Source organism: Ceratotherium simum, chromosome 11 (genome assembly GCF_057802395.1).
Source record: "Ceratotherium simum simum isolate JZ-2026a chromosome 11, ASM5780239v1, whole genome shotgun sequence".
In the NCBI taxonomy this organism is placed as follows: Eukaryota; Metazoa; Chordata; class Mammalia; order Perissodactyla; family Rhinocerotidae; genus Ceratotherium; species Ceratotherium simum.
Genome location: NC_141910.1, coordinates 24,227,427 through 24,250,232, shown reverse-complemented (window position 1 = coordinate 24,250,232; position 22,806 = coordinate 24,227,427). Strand labels below are relative to the sequence as shown.

General features: G+C 35.2%; 1 protein-coding gene across 1 annotated transcript in view; it reads left to right on the top strand.

The window, feature by feature from the left end:
• Positions 1 to 15,147, top strand: part of PAPOLG (poly(A) polymerase gamma) — a 28,919-nt gene extending 13,772 nt beyond the window's left edge. Inside the window, exons 8-22 of the mRNA XM_004435657.3 lie at positions 1,154 to 1,243; positions 3,378 to 3,516; positions 4,421 to 4,493; positions 5,266 to 5,386; positions 5,690 to 5,774; positions 6,149 to 6,202; positions 7,827 to 7,946; positions 8,630 to 8,739; positions 10,695 to 10,816; positions 11,065 to 11,240; positions 11,645 to 11,733; positions 11,814 to 12,037; positions 12,581 to 12,646; positions 12,834 to 12,890; positions 14,672 to 15,147. Coding sequence (XP_004435714.1) covers positions 1,154 to 1,243; positions 3,378 to 3,516; positions 4,421 to 4,493; positions 5,266 to 5,386; positions 5,690 to 5,774; positions 6,149 to 6,202; positions 7,827 to 7,946; positions 8,630 to 8,739; positions 10,695 to 10,816; positions 11,065 to 11,240; positions 11,645 to 11,733; positions 11,814 to 12,037; positions 12,581 to 12,646; positions 12,834 to 12,890; positions 14,672 to 14,770 — 1,625 coding nt within the window. The 3' untranslated portion in view covers positions 14,771 to 15,147. The remainder of the gene's footprint in view (positions 1 to 1,153; positions 1,244 to 3,377; positions 3,517 to 4,420; positions 4,494 to 5,265; positions 5,387 to 5,689; positions 5,775 to 6,148; positions 6,203 to 7,826; positions 7,947 to 8,629; positions 8,740 to 10,694; positions 10,817 to 11,064; positions 11,241 to 11,644; positions 11,734 to 11,813; positions 12,038 to 12,580; positions 12,647 to 12,833; positions 12,891 to 14,671) is intronic.
• The last annotated feature ends 7,659 nt before the right edge of the window (positions 15,148 to 22,806 follow it).

The window sequence follows — 22,806 nt, the reverse complement described above, 5'->3', positions numbered from 1 at the left end:
TTAACACACGTTTCATTATAAAATACAAAAAAAATCACATTTAGTTCATTAATATCACCACCAGTCTTCATCAGAAAAGTCTTTAAGCATTGGAAAGCTGTGAAGCTCATGGTAGCAGGTACTAGTCCAAAATTCTAATTTTTACATGAAAGCTCAAATTTTATTATTAGCAACAAATTTTATCATTTGTTTTCCTTGAAGTGAGGGGCTCATTTTGTTCATTTTTTGGAAATGGCTGCTAAATATCCAAGTATGAATAACCATAGTTTGTCTGTCAATTATTCTTTCCAGTAAAACTGGTGTTCCTTGAAAAAAGTGGGTGGTTCAGCTTACCTTGCACATGTTCAAACATCGCACACGTTCCTTTCCTGTTTTCTAACTGCAACCGTGTGGCAGTGAAGCTATATCGCCTACTAGTACAGTTTGTTGCCATGGCTTTGATTTGTTGCAAAGGCACCAGCAGTTTTACCCACCAGTGCTTTTGCACCATCAATGCAAATGTTAACACAGTGAAACAGGCAAAGAAAGACTTAGTAGTAGCAGTAGTTTTTTTTTTTTTTTTTTTTGAGGACAATTGTCCATGAGCTGACATCTGTTGCCAGTCTTCCTCCTTTTTTCTCCCCAAAGCCCCAGTAGATAGTTGTATGTCATAGTTCTACGTCCTTCTAGTTGCTCTAGTATTATTATTAAAATAGGTTTGACCTAACAAATTCCCAGGGGTCCACAGGCCACACTTTGAGAACCAGTGGTTTATAGTATCTTTTATTTAACTTAATCATTGTGTTTTGCTGTACTTCCAAAGTGCAACAGTAAATCACAGTATTTGTGGATAAGATTTGCATTAAAGTAATAACAGTTTTATAACTTGGAGGCATTTGATTAACAGTAAAGTCAAATGTGGAAAAAAGGTGAAAAGATATTCAGACCCATCTCTTATTTTAATATAGGATTGCATTACTCATGTGCTTTTTAATTCTTTAAAAGGGAAGTGATTTCTCATGTATAAGTGCTGAATTTCAAATATATAGAAAATAAACCCTCACATTTTATTATCTTTGATATTTTTAGCATTTGAGAGTCTGGAAGTTAGAAGGGTGTTTGAATTAATTGAGCTTTGTTGCATAATGAAAAATGAATGCTTTGTCTATTTCAGGATGTAGAGTTACTGATGAAATATTGCATTTAGTGCCAAATAAAGAAACTTTTAGACTCACCCTAAGAGCAGTCAAATTATGGGCAAAACGTAAGTATCCAAAGTCTTTTATTTTATGTTTGCATTATAAAATTATTATTTTCAGTTGCTAATGATAGAAGCACACATGGAAACTCCTGAGCCTTTTGGTACTGTTAGGGATTGAGGTCCACTAAGTTTTGGAGAAGCTGTTCTTTTTCAGGTGCAATAGTTATGGTGCTCTGATGCGTGACTTCTACCTCATTCTCCCTTGGATGAAAACTAAAAGCCCCTGCCTTTCCGTCTTAGGTTTCAGCCAGGAGGTCAGAATGAATTAGAACTTGAAGAGTAAGACCCTCTCTGGTCTTTGAGCTCTTTATGGGTGGGACCATCTTACTCGTCTTTGTCTCCCCATCACCAGCAAAGAGTCTAGTTTATAATAGGTGTTCAGTAAATCTATTAAATGAAGAGCCTCCAGTGATAGTTTTAACTTGTGTTTTTTGTTTTTTTAAACCTTATAACACTTCTAATAAAGCCTGGAACTGCACTGGTTTATATGTATGGTTCAGAAAAGGTGCAATCCTGAGCTGGCACAGCACACTTTGTATTATTTGTAACTACATTTAAGTAGTGCTACACTTCTGGCACCAGGTTTTACATAGTCTAAAACAGCGCTCTCCAATAAAACTTTCTGTGATGATGGAAATGTTTCCTATCTGCTGTCCAATACAGCATTTGGCTGTTGAGCACTTGAAATGTGCATCTGAGGAACTGAATTTTTAAATTTTTTTTAAATTTTAATTTAAATTTAAAATTAAACGGTATCTAAGAGAAGTGAAAACATATATCCACATAAAAACTTGTACACAAATATTCATAGCAGCGTTATTCTTAATAGTCAAAAAGTGGAAATAACCACATGTCCATAAACCGATGAATGGATAAACAAAAGATGGTATATCAGTAATGTGGAATGTTATTTGGCAGTAAAAAGGAATGGAGTATTGATACATGTTACAACATATATGAACATTGAAACCATTATGTCAAGTGAAAGAAGCCAATCATAGAATACCACATATTGTACAATTCCATTTATATGAAATGTCCAGAATAGGCAAATCTATAGAGACATAAAGTAGATTAGTGGTTGCCTACGTCTGGGAGGATTAGGGGGAAATGGGAGTGGTGTGACTGTTAAAGGTTTCTTTTTGGGGTGAGGAAAATGTTCCAGATTATGGTGATGGTTACACAACTCTGAATATACTAGAAACCATTGAATTATATTGTTTAAATGAATGAATCTTATGGTATGTGAATGATAGCTCAATAAAGCAGTTACCAAAAAAAAAAAACAATAGCCACATGTGCCTTGTGGCTATAATATTGGACACTGCACTTCTAGAAAGACCTTAAGCAAGTAGAATTTGTCCTTGGGCTCAATTATCTTGTATCAGGATAAAGCAATTTGCAGTGAAGGGATATCACAAACAATTTGTCTTTCCTTACAGATTAAATTAAATACCATGTTTTGTCAATTCTTAGATGCATATTTTTCACATTTAACATAACTGAAATTGATATTTTGTATTTCTCTTGCTTAGACATAAAATAATGCTATATTATATAATTGAGACATCTTAGGTTTGATGAAATGTGGTAATGCTTTTTTATGGATTGTTATAAGAAACAATCATACAAGAAACGAGTAATATCAATGGTGTATTGTACTTCATGGAGAGTATCTGAATTTTGCAAAAATACTGAACTCCCCAACTTTGCATTTGATTTTAAAATGCCCATGAATATGATTACTAATGAAATGTTTATTCTTCCCTACTTGTAGACCCTCCAAATATCTTTCCTCCTTCCTTTCATTTCTCTCTCAGCTGTAGATATTGAAAGATCAGAAATTCCAATGTTATAACAGTAGAGCCCAGTTGGACAGTCAGAGCTAGTTCCCTCCAAGGCAGGGAACTGAGGTGTCTGTATTGGAGGGCAAAGTAGGGGGATAAGATGAGCAGCTTAGGTTTTACTAATAAAACTGGGCCTAGCATGAGAGTCTGCTTGTTGATTTTAATGTTGTTTCTATAGGGGAAAAGAATTCTAAGGAACAGTCTTAGGAAGGAAGTTATCCTATTCCTTACGGTTGAATGTCATCAGTAGTAGATCCTAACAATAATTAGTAAATATATTCATTTTCTAGGACGTGGTATCTATTCCAACATGCTGGGATTCCTTGGTGGTGTCTCCTGGGCAATGCTAGTTGCAAGAACTTGCCAACTATATCCAAATGCAGCAGCTTCTACTTTAGTTCATAAGTTCTTTTTAGTTTTTTCCAAGTGGTAAGTATTCATATGCATACTTTCACTATTTACCCACCTCTGCCTATATGTAAATTTGTTTGGAAATTTAAGAGCTATGCATAGACTTTTTCTTTTATGTTACATTCCTTTTTTAAGTTAGAAGTTTAAAAACATCAAATTTGAGGCAGTGATGGCTCTTTCTTCTAGGGGAGATCTGTAAATGTGGACCTGCAGCTTGAGAGAGTGGTCACGATAGATTTGGCTCTGCCAATTACTAGCTGTGTAGAGGTTGTTTAAGATCTCAACTGTAAAATGCGGATAATAATCAGAGCTCTTGGGGCTGGCCCAGTGGTGCAAGCGGTTAAGTGCACGCACTCCGCTGCGGCAGCCCGGGGTTCGCTGGTTCGAATCCCGGGCACACACCGACGCACCGCTTGTCAGGCCATGCTGTGGCAGCGTCCTATATAAAGTGGAGGAAGATGGGCACGGATGTTAGCCCAGGGCCAGTCTTCCTCAGCAAAAAGAGGAGGATTGGCAGATGTTAGCTCAGGGCTGATCTTCCTCACAAAAAAATTTTAAAAAAATAATCAGAGCTCCTGCATGGATTTGTTTGGAGTATTTTCAGTAAATATTAGCTGTTGCTGTTATTAAATTATCAGAGTTAAATCTGTGAAAGTAAATGAGAAAGAAGGAAAAATTCAGGTTTAAATTAGTTGCAGCTATTGGGCAAAGCAGTATTTGCCCTTTCAGAGAACACTGCTGCAAAATAAGCAGCTCTTTCCTCTATATGCTTCCTTACCTTGCCCCTTTCTTCTGTTTTCCCCAATATCAAATACCCAAAACATTTGCCAAATGAAAGTTGGAACAGAGTCTGATGATTTCACATTTCATGTAATTCCTGAAGTGAGGTCCTATGTGAGTTAATTTGCCTTATTCATGTTAGGGAATGGCCAAATCCTGTGCTGCTGAAGCAACCAGAAGAAAGCAATTTGAATTTGCCTGTTTGGGATCCTCGGGTATGTGACTTACGGAATTTCATTAAACCTTTTAGGAAAAGGACGATTCTCTAAATTACAGGCTAAAGATAATTCTTGTCCCTGCTCATCTTCCTTCTGTATAACTATAGTCCTTTCCCTTTCTCTGCTGTGTTTTTGGGTGCAGACAATTTATATCTCCAATGCTGATCCAAATGTTATGTCATTAAAAATCAGCCATATAAGACTAGATGAGTGGGTGTATCAACCAAAATGTCATAATCCATTGTTAAAAACTGTCTTACAAGTAATTAGTAGCTAATAATAAAGTACTGAAGTATATAAAAGATTTACTTTGCAGTGCAATTTAAAGCAGATTCGTGGTTCCAAGATAGCATAACTCTCACTCACCTTGCATTTTAATTTGCTTTTGGAGTGAGTGCGCTCATTCCTCTGAGTAACCTAGGGGAAGTCATCCTTTGAGTAGGTTCAGAGAGAAGATTGAGAAGCATTGGACCAGATAATGCTTTTTGCAGCTGATACTGTATTTCCTTCGTTCTAAAAGACCATTGTTTATAAATACACCATCAATTTAATAACCTTTCTCGGGAAAAATAAACTTCTGCTGAGTTTCCTATGATCAGACACATCTGACTTTAGAAATAAATGTAGTTGGGGAGGGGAAATGTACTTCTTAGAGTTGAGGAAATGTAGTATTAAATTTATATTTCATATTCTTCAGACTTTTGGGGAAATGAAGTGAGGACAACTGAAATAGGAGAATAGATCAATTATTCTGCTTCTAATTTCACAGGTAAATCCATCAGATAGGTATCATCTCATGCCCATAATCACCCCTGCCTACCCACAACAGAATTCTACGTATAATGTGTCCACATCAACTCGAACAGTAATGGTAGAAGAATTTAAACAAGGTAAACCTATTGGCCCTATTGCCCTTTACATATTCCCACAAGTTTTTGGTTGACAACAATTTTATTCTCTATTGCGGTTATGCCTATTACTTCTAAAAATTCTTTCAAATGTGTATTTTTTTCAGTAATTAGTGTTCCAAAATGTATGATAATATTAAGGCCAAAAATAGAGCCAGCCCAATCTGGTTGAAATTGATTTTTTACTCAAGAATTTGGTGGGGTTAGAGGTTTTGGGGTTGGATGATACAGGAGCTGATGATATGATGGTCAGTTTTTAAAATCAGTCTCTCTTTTTTAATTTAGGTCTTGCAGTCACAGATGAAATTCTTCAAGGGAAATCAGATTGGTCCAAACTACTTGAGCCACCAAATTTTTTTCAAAAGTACAGGTATTTGAAATTTTTCAGTGTGTGTGTGTTTAAAGAAGAATATTAAACCTACAAAGTTTAATATATGATAGGTGACACTTGTCACTTGTGTTTCAAGTGAGGTAGAGAATGGGTTAGCAGAAATCCTAAGTGATGAGAGTTTCTATATTCTAGTAGTATCTGACCCAATAAAAAACAATTAGTGAATTGTTTTTTAACTGCAGGTCTAGAATTAATTTTGTGAAAATTAGTGTTTTAATTTTTATAAACTGTGTGGTTGTACTAGCTCTTTTGTTCGTTGGGAGGGAAAAAGAAAAAGTAATGATGGAAAAGCAGACCCTAACAATGTTTCTGGCTTTTTTTTTTTTCTGAATGTTGCTGAAAATTCTTCTTAGACATTATATAGTATTAACTGCCAGTGCATCAACAGAAGAAAACCATCTGGAGTGGTAAGAGTTATATCTCAAGTTCTCTACCTACTGTGTGGTGAAAACATAGTTATATGGTGCTCTACCATTTACAAAACACTTTGTCTATTTTCAAAATTATTAAATCTTATTGGTGACTATTCTGCACGACCATGGAGCATCAGTGTTCAAGAAATGCCATCAGATTAATGTTTCAGAATCAGAAGTGACATGAGATAAGGATGTATGTACGAATCTTTGCCTTTTGTCACTTCTCAGAGTTGGATTTAAGCAGAATTGTGAGGCATTTTGAATGATTCTGATACCTAGCCTCTTACTGAGTTTTCCATCCTTGCCATCATTTTTCCCCATCAAAACTAGAAGGAAAAGACATTTTTATATTTTTTTAGTTTGGAGATGGTGGCGTGAAAGGTTTCACAATTTTAAGCTTCTGTCAACAAATAGGAGATATTTTTGGTCAAGGAGCAGTGCATTCTTTTTCTTTCTAGTGCACCTAAATTCATTCCCTTTGCCTCCAGTGTGTTGACATCCCAAGCTCCATCGAGCCAAAGCTGCTAGACCACCAGAGATGGTTGTGCTTTTCTCATTTCTGACTTCTGAAAAAGGAAAACAGAACAATAGTGTCTTATTTTTTCATCAAGACTTTAACGTATATTTCACTGATAATTAAAGAGACCCTGAAAAGGATCCGTTCACTAAAAGAGTATTTCATTTGTCTAGATCAAGGGTCAGGAAATGATGGTCTGGGCCAAATCCAGTCTGCCACCTGTTTCATAAATAAAGTTTTATTGGAACACAGCCATGCTCACTTATTTATATATTGTCTATGGCTGCTTTCCTGCTACACGGCAGAGTTGAATAGTTGCAATGGAAACTCGATGGCTCACAAAGCCTAAAATATTTACTATCTGTCCCTTTGCAGAAAAAGTTTGCCAACCTCTCATTTAGATAACACTGAGAGATAACTCAGTGTTTTGTATATCAGCTGTTGAAGCACACACAATTATAATTTGTAAGCTTTTTCAAGTGTTTGGAAAGTGTAAAAATATTCTTGTAGTTATTGTAACTCATAAAGTCATTAATAAGTTAATATGATAGCTGACAGCAGTCACATTTCCTAAGTGAGATAGAAAATAAAGTTGCAGAAATCTGATGAAACTTTCTATATTTTGGTAGTATCTGGTCTGATTTTAGTGAATTCTTTTTTAAATGCATTATCTAGTATCAATTTTTTGAAAACCACAGCGTGTTTTATTTCATTAATTAAGTGCCAATTATTAGGTTTTTTGTTCACGTTATTTAAACATATCTTAGCCTTAGGGTTTAGACATATGATTTGAAAGTGGGAAAAGTTTTTGTTCATGCTCAAATCGTGACTATTTTATGGTCTTAACAGGCAGGGTATTTTAGATTGGGAATGCATTAAATAGATCAGTTCTTTAAAAAAACAAAAAGGGGGAAAACACACAAATTCACTAAGTAGCTTGTCATTTACTTGAATGGTATTTTAAACAAAGTCCCTAATATATTGGACTGAATTTTTTAAATGAACTTGTAAACCATCATAACTAATATGCCGTTTGGTTTACTTGGATGTAGCTTCCCAATTTGATATGGAAAAATCTTGTCCATTGTTTTATTTTAGGGTTGGATTAGTAGAATCTAAAATCCGTGTACTTGTTGGAAACTTGGAACGGAATGAATTTATTACTCTTGCCCATGTAAATCCTCAGTCATTCCCAGGAAATAAGGAACATCATAAAGAGTAAGCTATTATTTAATATTATATTTCTTAAGTGATGGTATTTGACATATGCATTATTTAAGATCAATTGTGAGATTGTCATTTAATAGGCATTGATGGCAGGTGATACATTGTATATTTGAGCATGAGTGGTGATACATTAAAACTAAGTACAGGGGCCGGCCCAGTGGCACGAGTGGTTAAGTGCGCGCGCTCCGCTGCACTGGCCCAGGGATCGCTGGTTCGGCTCCCGGGCGTGCACCGACGCACCGCTTGTCAAGCCATGCTGTGGCGGCGTCCCATATAAAGTAGAAGAAGATGGGCATAGATGTTAGCCCAGGGCCAGTCTTCCTCAGCAAAAAAAAGAGGAGGATTGGCAGATGTTAGCTCAGAGTGGATCTTCCTTACAAAAAAAAAAAAAAACTAAGTACATGCTGTGTTGGTAGCCCACAGACCCTGGCAAAAACTCCAACACAATATTTGGAGCATCTTTAGGTATATATTTAGTAAGTCATTTTCAAAGCCATTTAATCCTCTTTATAACAGCATAGCATAACTTACCTATGTTCTTGGTGTCAGTGTTAAGAATTTGGCCAAACCATTGAAATATGTATTTATGTGTCCACAGAGACCAAGTTTTAATTGCAAAATAGCATCTGTAAAATTGTAAAAAATTTATGGAAATTCTTAAATTTTTTTTGCAGCAACAATTACGTATCAATGTGGTTCCTTGGAATAATTTTTCGGAGAGTAGAAAATGCAGAAAGTGTTAACATAGACTTGACATATGATATACAGTCATTTACTGATACAGGTAAGACTTTGTCATCGTAGAGCTGTGGTTCTCAACCTTGGCTGTAATGCAGTATCGTCTGCCTGGGATCTGGCTGGCTGTATTTTTTAAAGTTCTGCAGTTGGTTAAGTGAATATGATACATCCATATTATGAAAATGTATGCTGCAATTAAAAAAAGTAAAGGTATGATGAAACAATTTCCAAGACATTAAGTTGGCGGGAGTAGGGGGTAGGGAGATTGCAGAACAGTGTCTGTAATGTGCTGCCATTTATTATAAATATAAAGTAAAGAAAGAATATATGCATGTTTGCTTATAAATACATAGAATATCTCTGGAAGGATATATAATTTTAAAAAAAGAAACTGGCAGAACTGGTTGCTTCTAGGGCAAGGAACCAGGTATGTCTAGGGGACAGTGGTGAGGAGAGTTCACTGAATATTCTTGAATCATTTGAGTTTTGTACCATGTGAATATATTACCTGTGTTAAAACAAAAAGAAAGGCCAAAGAAACTACAGGTAATTCTTAGCATGCATAGCCAGAGTTTGTAATCACGGTCCTAAAGATGACTTGATTTTTACATTTTTTACATGAAGTAAATATCAGTCAGTCTAGGCTTTCTGAATGTGTTTCAGAATCAGTGAAAACAATGTCTTTGACATCTAGCTCCCTAATAACACCTCTCTGGAATGTCTTCTTACATCTGTTATAAATTTGGAGTCATCTTAATAATCTGGAATAGTGTACATTCATACTGTTAATATTCTTGGTTTGGCTCATCTGAGTTTTCTAAATTCTTTTGAACTAGCCATCATATTTATTATGAAAATGCAGATTCCTGTGCATCCCCTTAGAACTACTGGATCACACTCTCTGGAGTGGAGCCAGAGAATCTGGAAGTTGAACAAGCACTCCTGGTGATTTGGGCAATCTGGAGTGAAAACATAGATATAAATTTTTCCATATGGGCTCATTTTTCAAAAAGGAGAAGGTCGGGAAGCTGTGTTGATTATAGATTTATAAAATGTTCTTCTCCAGATAGAGATACTGAGGACCCAAGAGATTAATTAATTAACCACATTTTACAGTAGTTACTGTGCGAAAAGAAGCCTCCCATCCCTGTCTTTAGTAAGCTTATAATCTAATTGGATATTCACAGTTAATATAGCTGTGCACCACATAATGACATGTTGGTCAACAGCAGACCACATATACAATGGTGGTCTCATAAGATTAATACCATATAGCCTAGGTGTGTAGTAGGCTGTACCATCTTGGTTTGTGTAAGTACACTCTGTGATGTTCACACAATGATGAAGTCGCCTAACAATGCATTTCTCAGAACGTATCTCCATTCTTAAGTGACACATGACTGTACATTAAGTAATTTATGTGGTAGTTAATAAAACTGATTTTCTTATAAGATATGAAAAGCAGAAGAATGAGAATCTAGGGCTGTGTGTATTCCAATCCCAGCAAGGTGTTCAGGGCTATTGAACCTCATCTCCTCACCTGTACAGTAACGATGTACTTCTAGATGGTTTCTGATATCTGATGTTCTATAATTGGTGTAGTAAAAGAAGCTTCATGGGAGAGGAGAGCTTGAATTGCATGTTGGGTGTTTGGTATAAGGATTAGCTTAGACTTGGGCAAATAATTATAAGAAGAGATTGCCTTTTGGGAAAATAGCAGATAAGCACTTAAGATTTGGAAAAACCCTTTTTTCATACATCTGTTTTGTTAATGAGATTTGACTGTGGGAAACTCTTAGAAGTTGGACATGAGAAAACTAGTTGGTACTTGAATAGGATTGTGACATGGTGACATAATTTAGAAATAATTTGTTCTGTAAAAGGGGTGTGTGTTTGTGTAGTGGTGGAGAGATATCAAAAGTCTGCATTTCAGAAAAAGAAAACAGAGTCCTTGGTTCAGAAAGATGCTTCCCGTTTGATAACATATTGACATTGTTGCAGTGTACAGACAGGCAAACAATATAAACATGCTAAAGGAAGGAATGAAAATTGAAGCAACTCATGTTAAAAAAAAACAACTTCATCACTACCTTCCAGCAGAGATTCTTCAAAAGAAGAAAAAGGTGAGTTTGTAATCTTAACTTTCCAATGTGGTTCCACTCACACAAATGATCCTGGGACCAAATATGCATTCTTACAGTTCCCAAACCTATTGAGAAGAAAGAGGGAAGGTACAGGCAATTCAATCTAGGACTAAAAACTCACCTTCATTAATCACAAAAGATAATTTGTTTTATATGTACTTCAGAATTGAAACCAGTTATTATTCTCGTTTGCTTTTTGAAATCCTAAAAGCTTTCTTCTCTTTCAGCAAAGTCTTTCTGATGTCAGTCGAAGTTCGAGTGGACCTCAATCCAAAAGATCGTCTCTGGATAGCAGTTGTTTGGATAGCTCCAGAGACACCGATAATGGAACACCTTATAATTCTCCAGTGTCTACAAACAAACCTTCCAAGCCTGATATTCCTCCTTCAGGAGAAACAGACAGGTCTGTATTTCAGAATTGTCCTTTCGGTCTTCAGATTATTTGAGGATAATGTAAACTTTTCTATACCTTTGCTAAATACCTTTTTTAATTCTTAAAAGATTTTATTTTACCAGCTGCTAGTCAGTTTCTTGTTTAGAAATACTTGACAATTTTTGGTAATCCTGTGGGACATGGTATACATTTATGGATGTGTGGGACTAGATAAGTACACAGAAACACACAGGTTTTCTATTTAATTTTTTGTCTTAATACTCACTGGGTCCTCTGCCTTTTTCTCCTCTTTATCTCTTCCTTCAGTGAAATGTTAAAGTAGGAGAACTTGAAAGAAGTAATCCTAAATGTTGAGTGTTTTAAATAAGTAATATTTAAATCATTTAATGATGATAGTTTAATACTTTTAATAGGAATAATGCTGAGCCTGCTGCCGTAATTGTGGAAAAGCCACTGAGTATCCCGCCAGCTCAAGGACTGTCTATTCCAGTCATTGGTGCAAGTAGGTATCTACACTTTTGTTGGTAATGGTTCTACTGTATATATATTTAATTACTAAAATCTTTCTTTTTTCCTTTTCAGAAGTTGACTCTCCAGTAAAAGCTGTATCACCCCCAGCTGTGTGCACAATTCCTACTGTAGTAGGACGAAATGTCATTCCTAGAATCACAACACCCCACAACCCTGCCCAGGGACAACCACATCTAAATGGAATGTCAAATAATATAGCTAAGAATGTTACACCCAAGAGATCCCATTCCCCATCCATAGATGGGTCTTCCAAGAGGTTGAAAGACATAGAAAAGGTAAAGCTACAACTTTAGTGGTGATTCAGTGCTTGATTTTTTTAAAAGTTAACTTAAAATAGTACTAAAAACTCACAGTTCTCCATAGCTATCTTAGTGTTCTATTAGGATTTGACTGTTTAAAAAGAATATTTACCCAAATCTTAAAGGAACAATACTAATTGTTCATCCTAAATTCAAATTACTAACGTGTCTGAAAACTGGAATGATTGGTCTAAGTTTCTCCTTGACTTACACAGAGGTCATTATTGGTTACTAAATAATCATTTATTATGTGTCATAATGTTGATCTCCTCTGCCTCCAGTAGGTGGTGGTAAAACTATTTTATTTGTTATAATCTGAATTAATTTAACCAAAAAGATAACTCAAACTGTAGAAGTTAAAGATGGTAGTTGAATTCAGTCTAATTTAAATTCTCTTACCTCACCAACCCATTTTTGTAGTTTTGATGATAGCCTAATCACTAATTCATTTCTCAGTTTGTATAGACTTGTATGGTTTTTGTAGGTAATGATAGAATAATTTTAATGTTTATATTTTAGTTTATTCGACTTGAGTCAACATTTAAGGAATCGCGTGCTGCTGAAGACAGAAAAAGAAAATCAATGGTAAATATGTTAATAATATACTTCAAAATTTTTACTGTTAAAGAGCCATGAATCAGGAGAAGTACCAAATTCGAAAATGGATCAGATTAGATCTGTCAGATTTTGGTTATGTTTTATTTCATGTAGAAATAAGTATTTGCTTATAGCAAAGAAAGTTGTCACTTGTATGTAATTCTTCTGTTTTTAGGATACCATTGGAGGAGAATGTATGCCTATTCCAACTATTGATACATCACGCAAAAAGGTAACAGTCTTATTCATTGGTAGGATACATAGGTAAAAATTCATAATCTACAGCCTAGCACTGGGTGAAGGAAAGGGGTAATGAGATTTTGTCCCTGTCCACGAAGACCAGCAGTATAGTTGGCAGTTGGGGCTGGAAATAGCCAACAAAGTGTATGGTCCTAAATGTATGTCTAGAAAAGAGGGGGTAGTTTAAGACTTCATGATTTATTCAGATTATGTTCAACCTTTGTTTTTTATTTATTTTTAAAGAAGCAGTTTAGTGCTCAGCACAGTAGTTTCTTACCAACACTTGATATTACATCTTTTGTTGTGTACCACTGCTTACTGTGAAAATTTAGGTTTGATAATTAGGAACCATACTTAATAATTTGGAGGAACCAAATGTACCAGTGTATAGTAAGTACCTTTAAAACAAACTTAAAAGCCCCTAAATCTCAATTTAAAAATTTATTTTTCAAAGAATTTCCATTGAAACTAATAATATAGTATTTTTAAGCATGGTAAGCTAATAAGCAGGTGATCAAAAATCAGCCTTGTGTATATCAGAGAAAGCCCTTCTCTGAGAGTTGACAGTGAACACAATGGCTTATTTTCACCCCCATTAAAGAATAAAGTGCTTCTTATCACAATCAGCTGTCACCCTGCCAGGTTCCGCAGGATGTATTGGCCATTCTAAAGCAAAATATAAAATGTCTTCATACTTTCTATTAGTTGTAGCACTTGTAAAATTTCTTTTAACATAAAAGTGAGTTACAAAAAATATGGGCATATAATTACATTACGTGTGATAATGGAAGAAAAAAAATTTGAGATGGAGAGTGAAGTCTGAAAGTGTGAAATAACATATCTGGGTTTTGCTTTAAAATATTTCAAGTATAAAGGGTAAGGGCATAAACCAAACATAGCAAAATTTTAATAATGTTCTGAGTCTTGGTTGTAGCACCTAAGTCTTCATTCATTGTCCTATTCTCTACTTTTATGTATGTCTGAAGTTTTTCATGCTTTTTGAATGGATGTGGGTGTGAAGTAGATATTTGTTTAGCCAAGGTAACATGAGAGGAGAGTTAACTCTTGCAGCCATCTGTTGACGAGAAGCTAACATAGTGTTTCCGTCACACAACTGTCTGTATTTTTGAGGTCTGTCTTTGTTTCTCAATTTCTTAGACTTTGCTTTCCTTATATAATAATCTTTAGCATCCTCAAAAGCCCTCCTACAGATGTCCCTAAATTTCACCATCACTGAAGTTACCCAAGCCTGACTACAAAGTCAGTTTTCCTGAAAACTGAAGTATCTCACAAGTTGGGTTAGTGTCCTTCTCCATGAATGTATTATAAAAACTAATTGAGGATGTAATTGGGTATCAGATTCTCCTCTGTAACACACTCGTTTTTCACCTTGCACTCCAAAACTTTCCTGGTTAGAGGCCGTGCGCTTCCTGTTCCTCTTTACCGTTGCCTGACTTTGGGGAAGACTGTGTCTTTTAGGCATTTCTCAGTTTGGAAGTGACAGTTGATTTAACAAAGTCCTCTTTCCTGTACATACACTCCTCCCGCCTCTACCATTTCGCTATCCCTCTGCTTTTCACCTCTGACTGTATATATAAACAAAAAAAGTCCCCCAAACAGGAAGTGCCTGTGAAACATTGAGAGAAGATATTCAACACAGACATAGGAGCTTAAGACATTTAGAGAAAAATTCAGTTTTATGACTGATTTACTAGTTGGGCCTTTGTAACATATAGTTGCTTTTCCCTCTTTGTTTCTCTTTCCTTCTAATAGAGACTACCCAGTAAAGAACTACCAGATTCATCATCTCCAATTCCAGCAAATAACATCCGTGTCATCAAAAATTCCATTCGACTGACCCTTAATCGGTAAAAGCAGTGCCTCCTTACTTAAGTGAATATGCAATCATTTAGTGGCATAGATGCAGCCACTCTTTTTAAAATAGAAGTGGCTGCCATACATAAAATAAGGTGAAAGTTACAGTCATCAGCCTAACGACCTTGAAGTGGTTTTTGAACTCTCACACTTTGACCTGCAGATGCTGTAGCATTCTCTCACTGATTGCTACATACACCTCTCTGAGGATCACCTGCTATCAAATTGTCATCTACAATAGTATGGCTTTGCGTTGGAGGTTTTACTGCCTTAACTTTCGATGCTTGTTTCTCTGTTATGGGAACCAGTTCTTGGCTCTTCGGACACTTGATAAAACAAGTCCTGAACTCCTTTTTTTTTTTTTTTTTTTTTTTTTTTTTTTTTAAGTCTTACGTTGTAATCATTGTATAGAACTGAAAAAGTTGAAAACAAAAAAAAAATTGTCTTGTAATTTTCCAAATGTTAACACATTTACTTTAGCATTGAAGCCACTTTGTGAAACCTGAGATAAATGAATGTGAGGTATCTTTTTGCCTTTCTTCATTTGTGTAGATGTACTTATTGTCTGTTCTGTTGATTTAAATTATTTTTCTCCAGATCGGCACATGGAATATTTAATTTTTTATTTTTTTGTGCCTTTCTGTCCAAATGTTGCATAGTTACCAGGGAGGATTAGTCCAGTGATTACATAAGAGTTGGGCACCATAAATTCTCTATATTTTGCCTCCTGTGGAGGCCTTCAAAGTGCATCTTTATTAAGAATCAAAATATAACCAGGATACTGAAAGTCAGTATATGAATGGTGAAATTGTTACATATCCTATCTCATGCCATACTTGTTAGTTGACTGGTATTTTTTACCGAGGAGCAACTCATTCCGGCATCAACAATAAGATACCTTTAAGTATGGCAAACTTGTAATTCTGAGGTGTAAAATTAACTTGGCATGATAATTCCTGATCGTTACCCCACAACTTCAAACAGTTTCTTCATGGACTAGGCATGCAGAAATAAGTAGTGGATTTTATTGAAACCTAAAGGCATTTTTGAATGACATTGTTACCAACCATTAATTGGCTCAGGACCTTTGTAATTTTTATTTAACTACATAAGTTGTCTTTTTTTACACTGCTTTTTTCAATGCATTTCTTAATATTTTTTAAGTTTCATGAATGCATGCTCAGTTTATTAAAATCCATAACCATGTAATTCTTGTAATATGTTGATTCAGTGTTTTGTAAATGAAGTCGTATGTATTTTCAGAGTATTTTTGTATGTACTGTAAGATACCATCTTTTCAAAGAGAAAACTTTAAAACCTTTACTGTCTCTCTTTAATTTTTTAAATATGGATTATGCTTGAATTATTCTTAAAATGAAAATGTATAGATTGCACAGCCAGGAATGCTGGTATATGTTACCTTTTTCAGCTTTCACTCAGCATTTAGTAGGTCCAGTAGGAAAACACAAAATGGTACATTTGAATGGTAGAGGGAAAATACTTGGTTGTGTATTTTATAGGACTCATGGGACACCATTTAGCCAGTGGAGTAATAGTCCATTTTCTCTTGCAAGCCCTTTACCATTGAGTTGAAATACTTGAATTCTGATTGTCAGAGAGTAGTATCTTTTTCCCACTCCTGTTCCCTGACCCTTGGGTCTCTGAAATGGAAATTATAGTGTTTAACTTTTACAGGAAAATTTCTTAAAAGTAAAGAAGAGCAAGGAAAATATAATAGTTGTTCCATTATTCACTTTTTACATAGCAAAAGACAAAAATGAAATCCTGTAACCAAGTTGTAGCTTCCTTGGCAAAGCTGTTCTCCTAGCTGACCCTTTTCCTTTATTCAGATATTTTGAGCTTTGTTCTACAAATACTCTGTTTAAGCAAAAGTGAATGATTATGAAAAGAATGAATAATTGTCACCTGACTTTAAACTGAAAAATTCTTTAGTAAGGGATTTGATTAAAATTTATATATGATGTGTTTACATTTCTGTATTTAATATCCAGCTGTTACCCCCTTCTATTATCAGTCTTCAAAGTCTCTTTAAGAATTCCCTATGTATCCATGCTTACCCTGTTATATAAACAGATTCTTCGGTGTGACTAATGAAGTTTTTCTTTAACAAGAAGGCAACTATAGTGTTGTCATTTCTGTTGTTTTAAGGATCCGTTTAACATAAGGTTAAGACATAGCCAATGGTTCAACATTAGACTCCTCAAAGAACGCATTCTTCAACCTGTTTGGTAACTGGGGAGTTATCAAGCCTCATGATGAGATGCTTTTGAGATGGTGGGTTTGGTCAGAAATGAAGTGTTTTCTATCCTGTACAGTAGGTAGAAAGTGCAGTATATTCTGTTACCATAGTAGGAGACCTCCGTTGTACTGGTTCCAAGTAAGTAAAAGGGGAAGGTATGGTCTGGGATCATATGTTATGTTCAGAGACAAGAAGTAGATGTGTTTGGTTTCAAGTGTGAAACTAAACCTAGAATGTTTTATGAAGTCAAATAACCTGTTCTTCAATATGTAGACACATGTTTATTTTCCCAAGGGTATTAAATTTTTAATCTGTTCATTTTTCAGTGACTGGCTCTGAAGAATAGTATATATCAAAGGAAAACATTTTATCTGCTAGTTTAAACCTTAGGGACTTAACTTATTTAAGAGATAGGGTATATGGCTTAAACCTTATAAAATTGGGGCAGAAGAATGAATTTTAAGACTATGTTGGTGCTTGTAATGAGAGTAATTTTGTCTTAAGGCAACAATTTAGTAACACTAAAATGTTTGCTATAGTAGGAAATGTTGCTACTATAGTGAGGATGGGCTGTGTTGAAATGGGCTAAATTTATTTTGCACTGTGTCCCACAGCTTTGAAATAGGAATTCCTACCTTAGGGATCATGGACTCCAGGGAATCCTTTGCAAATGTATATAAGAAGTGTTTGTTTATATGCATTTTTCTGGGGGAAAGTTCACAGTTTTCATCAGCTTCTCAAAGTGGTTCATGAGCCTAAAAAAAAGAAAAGGGTTAGGAACCACAGCTTTCCAGGATTGAATAATCCCAGACTCTGGAATTTTTTCATAAAGTTTCTCTGGTATATTTCTGAAGATGTACTATGGCTCTTAACTAGTAAAGTGGGCTGATGGAGGACTCTGGAACACAAAATTTCTCTCCAAGTTTCTTTATATATTTCAGATGAAACATCAGTATTTAGAAAAATGCTTACTATTGGATTTATAAATGTTGTCCTGTTAACTTAGATTGATTAACAGGGTCAAACTTTAGTTCAACAAATTTCAAACTGATTGATCAGAGTAGAATAGCTTAGAATGATCATTAGAAATGGTAAAAAAAAAAAAAAAAAAATCATTAAAGATCCTAGTCGTTTGATTTCAGTAGCATTAAAGTTCTCTCTTGTTCCTCCATGTTTGTGGTTCAGACCAGAACAGACTGAGCAGACCAATAAATAGAACTTTAGTTTAAGAAAAAAGTTTTATAAATAAAATTGTGCTTCCTCCATGTTTGTGGTTCAGACCAGAAGAGACTGAACAGACCAATAAATAGGACTTTAGTTTAAGAAAAAAGAATTTTATAAATAAAATTGTGCTTCCTCCATGTTTGTGGTTCAGACCAGAACAGACTGAACAGACCAATAAATAGAACTTTAAGAAAAAAGAATTTTATAAATAAAATTGTGTGCGTGTTTAAATAAATAACTACCTATTAAATAATTTTCCAAAGCTTAAAATTTAGGTCATGATGATAGTGATAAATCATGCAGATGATGGAAGACAACCGGTCTCAATAATAGTAACTATTTCCTTAGGATTTTTAAAAAGAATTGTGCAAGATCAGATGCTTCCCAAATTCCCTATTTTTTCTGAAATAATTTTTCTGATATAATTTTGTATTTGAATTTAGTTGAACATAAGATTATCAGGCTTGCTATAATTTTTAAGCTGTTGCTGCGTTTTAGCAAAGACCCACGTAATTACCTTATAAAGTACTTAGGATATCTTTGAGGTAAATGGTGCTACGTCACTCCACAGTATTATGTAAAATGAATGCAGCTGCTGTTCCTTTCTAGCTAGCTGTTGTGTAGTTCATATTAATTTTTCCTGCCTTTTATTTGGATTGTCTTATTTCTTAGTTGTACACATGAGCCTCATTACTTGTCTGGAATAAGTACTCAAATAAACTTGCTTTGATAAATAGCTGTTGATGATTGACTGATATTATTTGGGAGTAACTCAAAAGTACCAGGCATCTTTACTTAGTTATTTTTCAAACTGACAGCCAATTTGGTCATTTACTCCTCAGACTCTTTGGCAGATAATGGTATCCACTACCTGCTTAATAGGAAAGCAGAACTCATACTCAATTTGCCTCACATAGAATCACTTATTAAACATTTATTGGCAAAAGCACAACAGTAGCGTCTTCCTCAAGTATTGGAGGCAAAGTTCTGTCACCCTTGTGGTCAACATCAGGTGACCAGAATCCTCTGCTAATGGCTGGACAGAGGTGCATTTAGCAATCAGGCCTTGGGTACTGTCTACAGAAGTGCATGCTACAGAGCTTGTTACATTCTTGTCAACGAACAGTGACTTGTTTTTAGTCAATCCACGTATCTTGAACACTAGTACTGAATTCAGAAATAACCTGTGTCTACATCATTAAGATTATTAGCAAGGCACTCATGGCCCCAGTGGAAGCACATCTGACGTTTATTAAGCTAATTAGCAAAGCCTCCTATGTTGAGTGAGCTATGGATAACAGAAGGACTTCTAGTAGTCAATTGTGAAGTGGGGCCTTCCTGATTGGATTGCCAGCTGACCTTCCCTAGAGCATGAATTTCTGATAAGGGCAACTCATTGTTCCTAGGATATAACTAACACAATTATCGCACTATGCTGAAATGTTTTAAAGTAAGTTAACACCATAACAGGTTCTTTGTGGATCCGGATGCATTAAGGTCTTAAGGGCAAAATAGAATTTATTGCTTGTATTTATTTATTTTAATTTTTGTTATTGCAGTAACATTGGTTTATAACATTGTATAAATTTCAGGTGTACATCATTATACTTCTATTTCTGCATAGATTACATCATGTTCACCACCCAAATACTAATTACAGTCCATCACCACACACATGTGCCTAATCACCCCTGTCGCCCTCCTCTCTCCCCTCCTCCCCTCTGGTAACCACCAATCCAATCTCTGTCTCTATGTGTTGTTTTTATCTTCTATTTATGAGTGAGATCATGTGGTATTTGACCTTCTCCCTCTGACTTATTTCACTTAGCATAATACCCTCAATGTCCATCCATGTTGTCACAAATTGCTGTAGTTCAGCCAAAATACTACGGCTGAGTAGTATTCCACTGTGTATATATACCACATCTTCATTCATTCATCCCTTGATGGGCACTTAGGTTGCTTCCAAGTCTTGGCTATTGTGAATAATGCTGCAATGAACACAGGGGTGCATGTTTCTTTACGCATTGGTGTTTTCATGTTCTTTGGATAAATACCCAGCAGTGGAATAGCTGGATCGTATGGTAGTTATATCCTTAATTTTTTGAGGAAATTCCATACTGTTTTCCAGAGTGGCTGCACCAGTTTGCACTCCCACCAGCAGTGTATGAGAGTTCCCTTCTCTCCACATCCTCTCCAACACTTGTTGTTTCTTGTCTTGTTAATTATAGCCATTCTGACCTGCGTGAGGTGATATGTCATTGTAGTTTTGATTTGCATTTCCCTGATAGTTAATGATGTTGAACATCTTCTCATGTGCCTTTTGGCCATCTGTATATCTTCTTTGGAGAAATGTCCAGGTCTTTTGCCCATTTTTTAATTGGGTTGTTAGTTTTTTTCTTGTTGAGATGTATGAGTTCTTTACATATTTTGGAGATTAACCCCTTATCAGATGTATGGTTTGCAAATATCTTCTCCCAATTGTTAGGTTGTCTTTTCGTTTTGTTGATGGTTTCCTTTGCTGTGCAGAAGCTTTTCCGTTTGATGTAGTCCCATTTGTTTATTTTTTCTGTTGTTTCTCTTGCCTGGTCAGACATGGTGTTTGAAAATATGTTGCTAAGACCAATGTCGAAGAGCGTACTTCCTATGTTTTCTTCTAGAAGTTTCATGGTTTCACGTCTTACATTCAAGTCTTTAATGCATTTTGAGTTAATTTTTGTGGGTATGGTGTAAGATAATGGTCTACTTTCATTTTTTTGCATGTGGCTGTCCAGTTTTCTGAACACAATTTGTTGAAGAGACTTTCCTTTCTCCATTGTATGTTCTTGGCTCCTTTGTTGAAAATTAGCTGTCCGTAGATGTGTGGGTTTATTTCTGGGCTCTCGATTCTGTTCCCTTGACCTGTGTGTCTGTTTTTGTGCCAGTACCCTGCTGTTTTGGTTGCTATAGCTTTGTAGTATATTTTGAAATCAGGAAGTGTGGTGCCTCCAGCTTTGTTCCTTTTTCTCAGGATTCCTTTTGCTATTCGGGGTCTTTTGTTGTTATATATAAATTTTAGGATTCTTTGTTCTATTTCTGTGAAAAATGTTGTTGGCACTTGGACAGGGATTGCATTGAATCTATAGATTGCTTTTAAAGCACATGTTAAAAGCTTTCCTTGTGAATCTCTGATTATTGACATTTTAGGCCTAATGGCTGCATAAAGCTTTCCATGATAACCTGGCCAGAGTGAATCGTCCTACCTTCCTAACATGTTACTTGTACCTTTTAACATTAATTATTCTAATTTTTGTAATATTCAGTTTACCTATTTGTTTCCCTTGACAAGGTTGTAGGTTTGAGAGTAGAAGTAACCTTTATCCAAGAACCTTTATGTAATAGGTGCCCAGAAAATGCTGAAGAGTAAAATGCATGAGTCCTGTCTGGGTAGTTGTTTTTGATTTTTTTGTGGGTTTTTTTTGTTTTTTTATTTGAATAGGATTGTCTAGAAGAGGGGCCTGATGAAGAAACTAAGACTCAGAGGCAAACAAAACTGAGTGAAAATGATTGACACATTTTTCAAACTTTTTCGACATGGAGATCGACTGTTTTTTCAAACTTTTTCAACTGTAACACTTAGTAAGAAATACATTTTTATATTGCAAGCCAGCACATGTGTACCTACATATATACATGTGTGTATATAATTTATATATGTGTATACACACATATATAATTTATATAAATAAATATGTATATACACATATATAATTAAAACAAGTTTCACAAAACAATGCTTTCCTTACTATGTGTAATACAGGTTGATTTTGTTTTCTTTCTTTTTGTCTTGAGTGCTAGTTGTGATTTCACTAAGGTGATTTCACCTCTCCTGAGTCATGACCTACAGTTTGAAATATACTACATTAGAAAAAGTTCCTCTCAAACTTGGATCATCTTTCTTTATTCAGTCTGCTTGTTCTAGAATGCAAAGTTACAGCAAGTAGTACTAGAAGGGACAGCAGCATGAAGCATGTGGGAGAAGTAGATAAAATATAGATACTCCTTTCTCTCAAGAAAAAATCTTACCCAAAAAACTTAACATCTTTGCATCAATCAATAATAAAAAAAAATGTAAAACCAAAAATTAACAAAGAGTAGGAATTGGGACATTTGGATGATATTAATTTTGGTATTAGTCAGTTGACCTCAGCTGGCCAAGGGATGTCTTCAATCCCTGGAGGGTGGACTGGAGGTAAACTGAGGAATGACAGACACATCTTATTAACCAAGAGTTGCTCGAGTGAGCATAAATTACTCATTTAGAAAATTCTAATGTACACAGCTCTCATATAATATCCCAACATGGTCCAGGAACTCAAGAATACTAGAGAATTGAGGTCCAGTAGTAAAAGTATTACTATCTCCTGAGAAATTCTAGACCATAATTGTGTTTAACATTTACTAAGCATTTAGAATGTGCTTTTTAAAACATTGTGGCATTTAATCTTTATAATGATCCTATGAGATAGCACTGTAATTCTTATTTTACAGATGAGGAAATTGAGGCTTG